Source organism: Lontra canadensis, unplaced genomic scaffold, assembly GCF_010015895.1.
Source record: "Lontra canadensis isolate GAN:19392208 unplaced genomic scaffold, GSC_riverotter_1.0 scaffold52, whole genome shotgun sequence".
NCBI lineage: Eukaryota > Metazoa > Chordata > Mammalia > Carnivora > Mustelidae > Lontra > Lontra canadensis.
In genome coordinates this window covers 7,717,086-7,731,088 of record NW_022631046.1, presented here as the reverse complement: position 1 = coordinate 7,731,088, position 14,003 = coordinate 7,717,086, and the positions used below count along the sequence as shown (strand labels likewise).

General features: G+C 42.8%; 1 protein-coding gene and 1 non-coding gene across 2 annotated transcripts in view; both read right to left on the bottom strand.

Annotated features, from left to right (window-relative positions):
* PLEKHG7 (pleckstrin homology and RhoGEF domain containing G7) overlaps positions 1 to 14,003 on the bottom strand; it is a 55,595-nt gene that overhangs the window by 13,225 nt on the left and 28,367 nt on the right. Inside the window, 2 exon segments of the mRNA XM_032874155.1 lie at positions 4,884 to 4,970; positions 9,525 to 9,634. Coding sequence (XP_032730046.1) covers positions 4,884 to 4,970; positions 9,525 to 9,634 — 197 coding nt within the window.
* Positions 9,184 to 9,290, bottom strand: LOC116877520. Its single transcript, XR_004384660.1, has one exon. It is a non-coding gene; the product is annotated as a U6 spliceosomal RNA (small nuclear RNA).

Genomic DNA, 14,003 nt, shown 5'->3' with positions numbered 1-14,003 from the left:
TGGTTAAGAAGTATTATCAAATATTACAGACTGACCCTGTTACTCTCCAATTAAAGAAATGGAAGAATCCTCGTTTAGCTGCTTGCCTTCCCAGGAGTGGTGATGAAGGCAGTGGTCCTCAGCCCCCCACGTGACACCACCACCCAATCCTCCTGAACAGGGAAATGTATCAGGATTCTGAGGCACAGGAGAAGTTTGAAATCTGTGATATCTCCTGGAGAACGCGTGCGCCATCAGTGCGGTGATGAGATGTATTAACACACGAGCCCCAGCTTCCTTCACTCTTCTCACTTGAGTTTAGTTTTGCCCATTGGCTTCTTCCTTCTCCCCGGCCCTTGGGAGAGATTTCTGGCTTCACCAGCTCTGCTCCCATCCTCATTGTGATTTACGGAAAAGCTGAGAATGCACACCGGAGGGTGAAAAGGAAAGGAAGGACTTTCGCTCATTGGGGCAGTTTCTTGAGTCTCCGATGCTGCTGAGAATCAGGGTAAAGAAGAGAAAATGAAAACACAAGTCAAAGAGGCTGAATTGATCTCCACGATACAGAGCAGAGAGCGGGAAGGGGAGGGATAAAGACAAAGACCATTTTCAACAGTGAGAGATTGGATCAGGAGGCCTCTGCTGGATGTGCGGGTGCTGGGGAGACAGGAAAAGGAATCTTAGTAAGTACTGCTGTGGGTCTTACCCGGATTTCCATAAGAGGATTTGAGAAATACAAGTATACATGAGAATAGCTCCTCCATTTGCTTCATCGGCTGGACTGTTTCTCTGAATGTGACACTGTCTCGAGGGGACCTGGCCTTTGGTGACACATGGCACTGAGCCAAGTCTCTAGCTACTGTACACACAGGCGCCGTCTTCCTCTTCCTCTTCCCTTCTCCCACCCACTCACACCTGCGTTGAGGTATAAAAGGGTCCTACTCTTACTGACATATCTTTCCTGCTGTAGGCTATTACCTCTTTCCACTTTCATGATCAGTCTAGGTCCAGGTTAAATTCTTTGTCTGATGGCCCTGAAGTGAGGACCAAGTGGACCAAGGCATACCGTAGAGGCTGCCCCTGCTTCCCCAAAGACAGCTGTGTCCATCTTTATGCCCAGATGTCAGCCCTTGCATTTTGGAGATCGGGACACAATGGGCTCCATGGCCCAAGGAAGTCCAAAGCCCTCCTGCAGATCCTGAGTTCCAATGGCTTTCTCTGGCCTCTGGAGTCCTGTTGGTCCCCACATTACTTTCTTGAGCAACATTGGCCAAATGCCAAGTTAAGATCTTTGGTTGGTTTCCCGTGTTGGTTTCCAGTGTAAACCTACTCATGCCAAATACTTTTAGAATTACGAATTATTATTTAACATGTATTTCACTGAAGATTTTGGGTTGGGGGGAAAGGATCGAAGACACACCCCACAGCTTCCCCACCACCGTTTTTCTGGTTCCATTTTCTTCTCTGAAAAGAGAGCTCTTTCTCTCTCTTACCCCTGAATTTGCCTTTTCTCTTCCAGCCTCAGGCTTAGCAGTTTGTGCCTGTCTTTCAAAGTTTGACCCTGTCCGTGGGGTTCTTGTCCGGCCACACTAGCAGCTTTATCAAAGCTGTTTCTTCTGAAAACATTCAGGGCTCCTTCCTCACAGGCATTCTGCCAGACCCCATCTTTTCACTTCCCCCCAGACAGAGGGCAGGTCATGAAAGTGAGCACACGGGGGCGGGGCAGATGGAGCCAGGCTTCAGGGCTTGCCGAGGGACTACCTTCCCTTCTCTGTATCCCAGATTCCTCTTTTGGAAAATGGTGGAAGGTACTAGATCACCTCCAAGTTCTCACCCAGCTCAAAACAGCTGTGATTCTGATCAAGGGTGTAAGGAAGGAGAAGGAAGCAGGAACTTCAGGTGCAGAAAGGCTGGGGGTAGAACCAGTGGAGAGAAGATGCACATGGTGGGGTGGGGGTGAGGTGGGTCCTTCGCCCGTGGCCTTCCTGGCTGATATGCGTGCGGACTCACTGGCAGCTGTGTTCCAGCTGGGGTAGCTGCGAGTTCCAGTAATGGATTTCCTCAAAGCACAGCCCTGGACCATTGCCCCAGATTTCCACACCTCAGGGGACAGTGTGGGCTGCCAGCACCCACTGGTATTCAGGTAAGTATAAAAACATCCAATCCCCCCCACCGCATAACGATCAGGCAAGAAGCATCAGTGGTGAACAATTTAGTCAAAGATTCAGGCAGGGATAATTGGAAGATTTTAGAGTTTTGAAAGGCTTCAGAAAAGAGAAGAAAGATATTTGATGATTCTAAAAGTAGCTCTAAGTTTTTCTTTCATCTCCCTATTGGCTTTATTTTTTTAGGTGCACTAGGGAAGAAAAGAACATGTCTGCCAAGGAAGATTGGACATAAAAGGCCTTTTCATGGAAGACTCTAGATCAACGGAGCCTGCTTTTGTTTTATGAAAAGTATCCAGTGTGTTTAGGGGGACAGTGAAAGGAATTCAGGGCTTCAGATGAAAACATTCTTCTCATAAATCTGTCTGGGGGGATGTAGCATTGGGCTGAGCAGCCAGTGTCCGTGGGATCTTGGGAAATTTATGGAAGCTCCTTCAGCCTCATCTGTGAAATGTGGAGAACAAGAGAGACTACCGTGTTGGGTTGCTGAGGAGTTTTGATGATTTAATCTACACAAAATGCCTAGAACGTGGGGCCCCTGGGTGGCTCAGTGGGTTAAAGCCTCTGCCTTTGGCTCAGGTTATGATCTCAGGGTCCTGGGATCGAGCCCCGAGTCAGGCTCTCTGCTCGGCAGAGAGCCTGCTTCCTCCTCTTTCTGCCTGCCTCTCTGCCTACTTGTGATCTCTGTCTGTGAAATAAATAAATAAAATCTTAAAACAAAAACAAAAACAAAAAAAACCAAAATGCCCAGAACAGGAGTTGGCGTTTCTCGAGCACTCGGTCTACGGCAGGCAGAGCTCTTAGCCTTTGTTTAGCTGAAGCACATGAACAGACCTCACAGTAAGCTCCCAGTCTGTCCCTGTTTCATCCCAACTGTCTAGGAAAGAGCAGAGAGAATTCGACTCCCATCAGTGTTCACCTCCAGTATGTACAGACCCTCTTCAAGCCCGGCCCCGTGTGGTCCGGAGGGTAAATTCATCCCAGCGCCTTCATCGCCCTGTTCCAGGCAGCCCCCAGCATGAGAGAGTCCAGTTCTCCAGCCCCACTGCTTAGATCAGGGCAGAGTCAGCTTTGAATCCCTCCTGCCTCTGCCCGGAATGACCATAGCTTCCAGCAAGTTGCCTCTTTCGTCTAAGCTCCTGGAAAATGGGGATCATGTCAGATCTCACAGGGGGGTTGTATAGACAAAGAGATCACAGATGACCATCAGGCTGTACAGGGCCTGGCCATCGCAAGGGCTCCAGTTGGAGTCACCTTTTCACTTTTATTACTACTATTATATATTATCGTTATTATGTATTATATTTTATTTTTATTATTATGTATCACATATTATATGTATTATAATTACATATATTGTAATTATTACATTATGTATTTATTACATATTATAAGCATTATATGTATAATTATATTTATTGTATATTTTAATAATACACTATATTTTAATTATATATTATTATATAGTATACATTATATTATATATAATATACCTATATTATATATAATATAGATTACATATATTATATATTATATTATGTTATAATATATAAAATTAACTATAGGTGATGCTGTATTTGTTCTGTATTATGGGGCTGTGGAGGGCAGGTGCACCTCTTATTCCTCCAGAGCCTCCCCTGATTCTTCAGCTTTGTCTTTTGATGCTAACAGCACCCCAGCAACAGGAAATTGCCCTGAAGTTTTAGAAATAGTTCTGGTATGAAGACCATTGCTTTTTTCCATTTTGCCTGAAGACATTTATCCAGGTTCTTTTTGGCCACCTACTGGCCATGTGACCTTGTAAAGTGACACAATCTTTCTGAACCTCAGGGACATATAGGGACAATGTAATCACCTTCATAGCTTTGTGCTAAGGAGTAAAAGAGATGTTTGAGCAAGTGCCTGGTAAAGCATCACGCGATGTAAAAATATTCTACGTTGTCACTACAACATGGCACCCCCTAGTTCTTTTCCCTAAATATCTCCAGTGTTATACGTATTTCACAAGTAAATGTAAACCAGTTGATATGGGATATTGCATAGTTACTTGAAAGCAGTGGCTGAGCTTGGTTAAATTCCTCTCTGTCTTAGCTTGGAAGGGAGAGCAGTGGATCTGGATCCTCCCCAGTTTGGGGGCCTGGCCAGGAGTCCAATCCATCAGCTTCCAGGGAAAACTTTTGCAACAGCATTATTCATTCATTTGGAACTCTAATGAGCTTTCAGTTTGAGCAGCAAATGAAACAGGCCAAAAGGCTGAAGTTACAAAAATGGAGCCAAGTCTCTTCCCAAAGATCTTTCCTCTTTTCTTGGCCCCACCATACCCAGGCTTTCTGGCACCTCCAGGCCATGGCAAAGGCACACTGATTCCTGGTAAAGGGTTTGGGAACTGCCATAGCCTTGCCTCCCATGCCTTTGAGGGGATGCTCTGGGGTGGGAGGAAGGAGGGGCCTTCTTGCAGCTGCAGGGCAGAGCTGATTTTCTGGAAAGGCTGGGACCATCTTCTCTGGATCCTACAGAAGGGCTCCGGCATGATGCTGAAAAGGTACAGTTCAAGGATAAAGAAATATCAAAATTTGGGGGTGGGGGGGTGTCAAAGGAACCAGGGAAGCAGAATTGTAGTTAAAATGCTTTGTGATCATTTATTTTTCTTCTTTCCAATTTAATTGGGTGAAATAATTCCTAGTACCCATTACATCCAAAGAGTCCTAGGAAAAATATAAAAGAAAATGGTGCTTTACTTTCAAATAAATTCCAAAGTCATCTCTCTGCCTCAGGCTCTCAAAAGACAGCGGTTGAGGAACTCTGGGATCAGCAGGAGCTGTGACCCTGTGGATGGAAACAAAAGTTTTCTTCCAGATGAACACTTTTTAAACAAAAAATGGTATTCCCATCATCAGCGGGTAACTCCTCGATAAACCACGGCCTCCTGACCCTTCATACTTGAAGGAAATTCTACTTAGGACATCTTAGTTTAATTCACCCTTTACTTCTGTTTATGCTTTGTTGAGACCTAGGCACCCGCATGGGTCCCAACCACCATCATTGCCTTGGATTTCCGTGATTGTGTTGGTTGATGTTAAACTGGCGTCAGTCATACGTGATTAAAGTAACAACATGGAACTCTTCATCAGATATTCCTTCAAATTATCCACAAACTTAATTCTCCTGCTGGCTCCTAAAAATATGGCATTAAATTTAGGGTGCCTCGCTGTTCTTGTAGAAAATCTTATGAAGAGTTCCATGTTGTTACTTTAATCTTATAGAACTTTGATCAGTCCTAATCCTGCTACAGTGACTTCACATGGGTAAACCAACTCAAGTTTATTTTCAAATAAGGCAGATGGCAATCCCTACGTATATGCTTACATAGACAAGGTTCTAAATGAGCACACACCGATGGGCCAACGACTCAAGGAAGGGGTTCTTAGGAAAGATGGTTACTCTTCCATCATCACCAATGCTTCTGCCTTCTTACTGGGAGACACTCTTTGGGATTCCATAGCACCTGCCATGTTGCTAAATCTATGTGCTCCTTGATAGATTTATTGATTAAAATAATGAGTAATGGGTCCCATCAAGGGTTTCCCAATAGTGTTGTCATGTGATAGAATGGGAGAAGGGAGGCATACATACTTCCTGCTAACAGGACCACTGATAGCAGGTCCAGCCTGAAAAGCCACTAAAGGAAGTGACAGTCGTGAAGACAGATAACAAAAGCCCAGAAAAATGTTTTTTGGTAGGACCTCAGAGGATAAGATGCGATGAGGAGAAAGGGCACATTTTGGCTTCAGCAAGAAGTAATTTGAAAGATGACCCTGTGAGTTTCTTTTCAATCAGTGGGCTTTGAGCTCTGGGAGGAAACACTTGGAGATAGAGAGCAGGACTTCTCAGAAGACACTGAGCTGCTTGACAAATGCCATGATGAAGAGGCAACTGTTGAGACCATGAAAAGCAGGGCTTAGAAATCCAATTCCATAACCCATTAGCTCTGTGACCTTGGCCAGATTATCTGACCTCTCCAAGCTTCCTTCTCCTTCTCAGTGACTCACACAGATGGCTCACGTATGAACACAAATGCCCCAGTCTTCCCCCAGGGGAGCTTCCTGTGAGGCAGTGTGGTGATCCTGTCCATCCAGTTCCCCTCCCTGGGGAGGATTACAGGTTCCCACTCCATTGACGGTGAGGTTGGCCATATGACTTTCTTGGACCTCTGAAGTGTGAACAGCCATGCCTGGGGCTGCTTTAGGCAGACACCTGAAGACTCAGTGAAGGCTCTGCCCTATCCCTCGTGTCTTTGCCATGAAGACTGGTAACATTCCAGTGGGTGGCTGCTCCCTCAGCCTGGGTCCCAGAGCAGGGACACCACGCCACTGAGATCTGGGAGTTGTTATTGTGGTACAAAAATGAAGTTAACCTGATTGATATAGGGCCACTTAAATTTAGGAAAACTTTTATAACTCACCTTTGCCTATTTGTAACATGATATGAAGCATTCCCTCGTGGGTTATATTACAGACCTGGAATTAAGAGTCTATCGATGCCCCATGCTTCGTTTGGTAGGCTACAAGTGCTCTTATGCTATGGTCTGAATATTTGTGTCATCTCAAATTCACATATGAAATACTAAGCCCTAGTGTGACTGTATTCGGAGGTGGGCCCTTGGGAGACCAGGTCATGAGCATAGAGCCTTTGTGAATGGGTTCATTGCCTTTATAAAAGATGCTCCAGAGAGATCTTTGGCTCCTTCTTCCATGTGAGGATACAATGGGAAGTCTAAGACCCAGAAGAGGACCCTCTCCTGACCATGCTGGTGACCTAATCTCGGACTTCCATCTTCTGGAACGATGAGAAATACATTTCTGTTGTTTGGCAGCTGCCCACTCTGTGACAGTTTGTTATAGCCGCCCCAGCAGATGAATACAAATTATGTGTTTTGAGGAGAAGTGGATGTTTCTCCAGACTATTTACTAAAAATTGAATTTAAACATGTTCTGAAGGATTGAGAGATCCTGAGATGTTTATCTAATTGCCAGTACTACATTCTTTCCCCTGTTTTTCAAAGCATTTCTTACTCAAATCTGTTTTCAGAGGTGACCAAAGATTTCGTTACTTTCACCTAACTTCATGCTTGTTTCAGTGTATTAAATACTCCTTCATCTCTCACCTTGAGCATCATTGCAAAGAATCTCCTATCTGTAAAATCTTGCCATCTGCCCCAACTTAGAAGCCTTCTTTCATGATATCTATGCTCCTTTCTCCTCAGCATTTATCTCAATTGGATGATATCATTGGCATCATTATAGCATCTGTTTCTTCCCCATTGGACTGAAAACTCCCCCAAACCAGGGAAAGCGTCTAATTCTACAGATTAGCGTGTACAGGGTCTTAGCCCCACACCTAGGCACTTAGTAAGTGCTCAGTAAATCTCAATCTATGGGGTTTTTTGGAATGGCTTATAAAAATTAAAATCTTGCTCCATGAGGAGGGGCTGGGTTTAAAAAGTCAAAGTAAAAAAGTGGGGGAGGAGGTCCAAGTATTTACTCAGGAAATAAGTAGTATCTCTCAAACCAAAGTTGTAGGTTCTCCTCTCTTCTCCTTGACACAGAAGTCTTATTAAGGGTGTTGATAGATGTGAAGGTTTATTTTGTTCTTTTCTGAGAGCCTGGCACTTCGTTAGAAGAATAACTGAACCATGTAATTAGCTTACACAAACTGTTGCCATGAATATTGCTTTAAGTTGAAGTAATTTTATAAAACAGACTTGGAAATGGCGTTTCCATGCATGCAGAATTTTGTGTTCATAAAACCCACGCAGGAGGGGTGACAGTGGCAAACAGGAGCCACAACTTATTTTGGAAGATGTTGACTGGCAGAGGAAAGGACGTCTCTTTTGTGGGAGGGTATTCATGGAACGTTCTCAGGCACAATAGCACATGGACACAAATCAGGGAGCCTGTACCTAACTCTCCTGGGAGGTGGGTGAATTTATGGAACAAAGCTGGGTCATCCCAGAAGGATTTTACCTTTGTGAGCTTGGGAATGAAATCCATCAGCAGTGAAGTCTCCAAAGGCTTGGTCTAGTCCTTGATGATACTGAAAAGACTGTTCACAAAACCAAAGCTTTTCTAAGGGCCAGGGAGAAAGAAAACAAGAGTGGTCACCCTTCCAAGGGTAAGGAGTCAAAAATTGATGAGCTTCGGGTATCACTCTTAGAGATGTTTTCCATTTCGAACTTATCTCCTGGCAAAATTCAAAGACTTCTTTTTCTCCGCTCTCCAATATATATTTTCTTATCAGTGTATCTTACATATAAATTATTGTTGGTATCTCTCTTCCTTTTTAGAAGAAAGATATTATTTATTTATAATATATGTGAGAAGAGGACATTTATTTGAAAATAAATATTTATGAAGATGATGAAGATTTTTTTTTAGAAAAGATTTTATTTATTTATTTGACACAGACAGAGATCAAAAGTAGGCAGAGAGGCAGGCAGAGAGAGGAGGTGAAGCAGACTCCCTGCTGAGCAGAGAGCCCGATGCTGGACTCAATCCCAGGACCTTGAGATCATGACCTGAGCCGAAGGCAGAGGCTTAACCCACTGAGCCACCCAGGCCCCCCATAATGGAGATCTTAAGAATGTGTTCAACTTGGGGCACCTGGATGGCTCAGTGGGTTAAAGCCTCTGCCTTCAGCTCAGGTCATGATCCCACGGTCCTGGGACCGAGCCCCACATTGGGCTTTCTATTTGGCAGGGAGCCTGCTTCCTCCTCTCTCTGTACCTGCCTCTGCCTACTTATGATCTCTGTCTGTGAAATAAATAAATAAAATCTGAAAAAAAAAAAAAAAAAAAGAATGTGTTCAACTTTTTTTTTTTTTTTTAATTCAGCATTACTTATTGAGGAAATTCATATATTTCACATTGCTTCTTGAGCCCTCCCAGGCCCACCAGGCACTGTTTTAGGTCTTCTGAATACAGCACTAAACCAGGTGGGTTCCTGAGTAGATTCTAGAAGATGTTCAGAGCTTGTATCATAGAAAAAATATGGAATGCTTCACAGATTTGTGCCTCATCTTCGTGCCGGGGCCATACTAGTCTTTTCTGTATGTTTCTAGTTTTAGTATGTGTGCCACTGAAGCAAACACTACGTTTACTTCTTAAATGACCACAGAAAGACGGAAAATGTTCCCGAAGGCCCGGTAGTATCTGCAATCTATCGGAAAGATGTCAATGGACATTTAGATTTCCTGCTTATTAATCCGAACTCCTCATCACGACATTGTATGGGGATGGAATATAGAACAGAAGCCACAGGAATAGAATAAGCGTACATTTTTATGATCCTCTGGTGAATTTGAAAACATGGCTACTGGAGATACCCACTGTGACTCATCTGACTCAACTCCTCTAGGTTTGTAAAAAGTCTCCATACAGCCACATCCAGGAGATATTCATGAGTTTGTAGATATTTTAATGTATTCATGAAGATCTTTAAAAAAAAAATGCAATTACTTTCTATTTTCCAATTTTGAAACTTGCCCTTTGCAAGAACATTAAACATCAACCTCCTGAGTATAACTTTAGAAGACAATGTAGAAATCAGTATTTTCAAGGTTTAAGAATTTTCCTAAATACAAATGATGACATTTAAGCCCCATAGGACAAATGGGAAATGAGCTGTTCTGTACAAAGTCGCTGTTGCTTGTGTGAGCCCTCACAGATGCTTGTCGGACATAATCTGTTCAAATGGGCTTTCTCAGCTTCACGGGGCCAGAGAAATCTCAAGGGTTCTTTTCCTGCCAATGGCACTAACTTAAGAACGAAACAACATTCATAATGAGTTCCCATTTACTTCTTCCTCTGCAAAAGACCCAAATATCTTGTACATTCAAAAAATTTAAAATAGACAACTAATGAGTTAGTATCTGATAACTGGGAAGATGCTTAGATTTGGATAAAGGCATTAAATATTGGTGAAACATTAAAGGAGTCTTTATGTTTTTATTACTTGATCTGATTCCTTTATCAACAGGAAAACTGCAGCAAGTCAAGAAGGAACTGTAATTCTCACAGATAACTTGCCCTCGTTCTATAAACTAGAGATCGATTTTTTGGAACAGGCCTACTTTGTAGAAATACGATGAACATTCAAAGGGACTAATTATTTCAGGGAGTTTAGGTGTAAAAAAGCTGGACTTTAGACCACCAATCTTCTCCAGTTTCCATTTCCATATGTTAATGCAGTGAATGTTTCTAGAACTTGCATCAGAACCACCTAGAGACCTCATTAAGTCAAAGATTAGTGTCAATCCCCTAAATTTCTGACTCATAGGTCTCTGATAGGGTCTGAGAATATTCTTTTTTCTCCTTTTTTCTTTCTTTCCTTTTTTTTTTTTTTTTTTAAAGTAGGCTCCATGCTGGGCATGGAGCCCACTGCAGGGCTTGAACTCATGACCCAAGATAAAGACCTGAGCTGAGATCAAGAGTTGAATGCTTCACTGAAGGAGCCACCAAGATGCCCTGAGAGTATGCATTTCTAGTAAGTTCCCAAGTAATTCTGATGCTGCTGGTCTAAGGACCCCACTCTGAGAACCACTGACTTAGAGCTTCCCCAAATCCCGTGTACAGACATCCTTCATTTTCTTGCACTTCACAGATACCCAGTTTTTACAAATTGAAGTTTTGTGGCAACCCCGTGTCGAGCAAGCCTCTTGGTGCCATTTTCCAAGGGTATTGACTCACTTCATGTCTCTGTGTCACATTTTCACAATTCTCATATTTCAGATTTTTTCATTATTATTTATTTGTTATGGTGATCGGTGATCAACGATCTTTCATGCTACTATTGTAACTGTTGTAGGGCTCTGCAAACAGCGCCCATAGAAGATGGTGAACTTAACTGATGGATGTTGGGTGTGTGTTCTGATTGCTCCACTAACCAGCCATTGCCCATCTCTCTCTCTCCCTCTCCTCAGGCCTCCCTATTCCTTGAGACAATATTGAAATTAGGCCAATTAATAATCTTACAATGGCCTTTAAGTGTTCAAGTGAAAGGAAGAATCAACCGATGTGACAAACTTCATTGTTGTCTTACCTGAAGAAATTGCCACAGTCACCTCAACCTTCAGCACCCAGCACCCCAGTCAGTCAGCGGCCATCCACACTGAGGCAAGACCCACTGCCAGCAAACGGGTTCTGACATACTGAAAGCTCAGAGGGTGGTTAGCATTTTTCAGCAATAAAGTATTTTGAAATTAAGATATGACCATTGTTTTTTAGATTGCACACTTCTATTGCACACTTGATGGACATATATTATAGTGTCAAGATAATTTTATATGTACTGGGAAACCAAAAAATTCATTTGACCTGCTTTATTGCGATACTCACTTTGTGGTGGAGGTCGGGAACTGAGCCTGCAATCTCTCTGAGGTTTGCCTGGCGTACTGGTTGTCTGGAAATCTGGCAATATCCATGTATTTATCCAAATATTTGAACATCATTGTAAGAATTGGAAGTCATGGCTACAGATAAGTAGGGAAAATTTAGAAGAAATACTGTTTTTGTTATAAGATTTTTTGCTCTGTAGAAAATCTGTCCATTTAAAAAGATACCCAGTCCTCTGGTTTATTTATTTTACTGCTTGACTTACAAAATATAACCAACTTTGGGAAACTTGCATTGATTGTATGAAGACTGATACATAATACTGTACATACACAGTGACACTTGAAAATCAATAAACTCAAATTGGCTTTTCTAAAAAACAAAATAAAACAAAACAAAACAGAAAATGCTAGTTTAAAAAGCTTGTACAGCTTACAGTGGGATTTAAAAATTCTTATGCTGTTTAATTGGGCAGGGGAGGTAGTACAGGCTAGGGGGTTAGTGCTCTGTTGTGAACGTCTATTGGATACCACCCAACTTCAGTCTTCCCCGTCCATAATATCTTCTGCTTTTCCCCTCAGTATCTACTCTTCCCCATGCCTTGCATGTGCTGTGAGCCAAGGTGTCCTTACTCGTAGAGATGGGCCTTGATTGCCTTAAACCAATTAGCACTTTCCTTCCTTATTAGAGTAGTTGATTCAGGGGAGGGCATGTGACTGAAGCCAGTGCAATGAACATGAACATCATGACATTGGCTATGAGTGCTGAGAAGTGATCTCTCTCTCTCTGGTCTCAAGGACATCAGCCATCCTGTGACTACAACAGAAGTCCACTATAGGATAGGGCTGACGCCATGGAAGGCAGGGGTAAATATGGAAAAAAAAATTTGTCCTCAGTGTTGAGTCCTTTGATGGAGCCAACCTTGAAGTTCCTCCCACCTGTGGACTCCACAGCCACATTGCCCACTAAAATCCTGCATCACTTAAACTCATTTTCTGCATCCTAATACATATTGTCTCTAATTCTCAATTTCCTGAGTCTTTGTGGTCTAAATTTTGCTGGTAGAGTACCTAACATTGTGATCGATACAATCAATACTACTTACAGAAGATATTAATTGACAGGTGCATAGCACCTGATAGATTTCAAAGAAAAAGGATCTGATTATTGCAGTGATGAGATGGTATGAGAGAGCCGGAGATGGTGTTGTCATCCCTGTTTTATAGCTTAGCACAGGAATTGTTAAATGACAGCTTGTGGGATCAACCAGGCCTGCTACCCAAATAATGTTTTATTGTAATATGCCAATGTACCACATTATTTCTCTCTCTCTTTTTATCACAAATTATCTATAGCTTCTTTGGTGCTGCAGCAGAAGAGCTGAGTAGTTCCAATAAGGACCACATGGCCTGCAAAGCCGAAAATATTTACAGTCTGGACCTATACGGAAATGTCTGCCAAACCCTGGTTTAGGAAATGGAGAACTAGACTTTCCCAAAGTCAAAGTCAGAGGCAGATTCAGACCTTGAACCCAAGTTTCCCAACCCAGCATTTTTCCTATTTAGAGAGTAGCCAGAGTTTGAATGCCTTGTGGGCAGAGACAGCCTTGAGGCGATGTGCCTCTTCTTCCCTGTGGTCTTGGAAGGCGGCTGCTCCCTTCCCATTCTTTGCCCCATGGTTCTTGGGTGAGGAACTCTGCTCAGAACTGCGCTACCTCAGGGGCACTTCCCCGGGCATTTCCCTGGCAGACATCACGAATATGCTGTGTAAGCCAAGACCACTATATGACGTGGGAATGGTTGTCCCAGACATCTGTGAGGGCGGCCGATGGCTGATAAGAATTAGCATTTGTGAGGCACCTGGGTGGTTAAGTGTCAGCCTTGGGCTCAGGTCGTGATCCCAGGATCCTAGGATCCAGCTCCCTGGGGAACCTGCTTCTCAGTCTCCCTCTGTGTGCCGCTTTCCTTGCTTGTACTCTCTCTTTGTCCAATAAATAAAATCTCAAAAAAAAAAAAAAATGAAAAGAAAAGAAAAGAAAAAAAAAAAAAGCAAGCAAGCAAGCAAGCAAAAAAATAAAAAAAGCGTTCTCTTGGCATTGTTCATGAGGGAATGAGAGCTCCAAAAAAGGGAGCTGACCAAAGGTGGGACTGATGCTTTCAGGATGTTTGTGAACTCCTTGACCCTAGTAGTGTGTGAACACGGGTGAGGATAAGGTAGAAGAGGATTCAGACATCAAATGGGGAGCTGGACTAGTTTACTTAGAAGATCTTACCCAAACCTGAGAGGCCATGTTTTTAAAAGAGAACAAAGAGACAACTAAGCAACAGATAAACACAAAAAGTAAGTGTAATTTTCTTAAAATCCCCTGAAAGAAGGGACCCTCTCTTCAACTTCCTTTTTTTCCTTTCTTTCTTTCTTTCTTTCTTTCTTTCTTTCTTTCTTTCTTTCTTTCTTTCTTTCTTTCTTTCTTT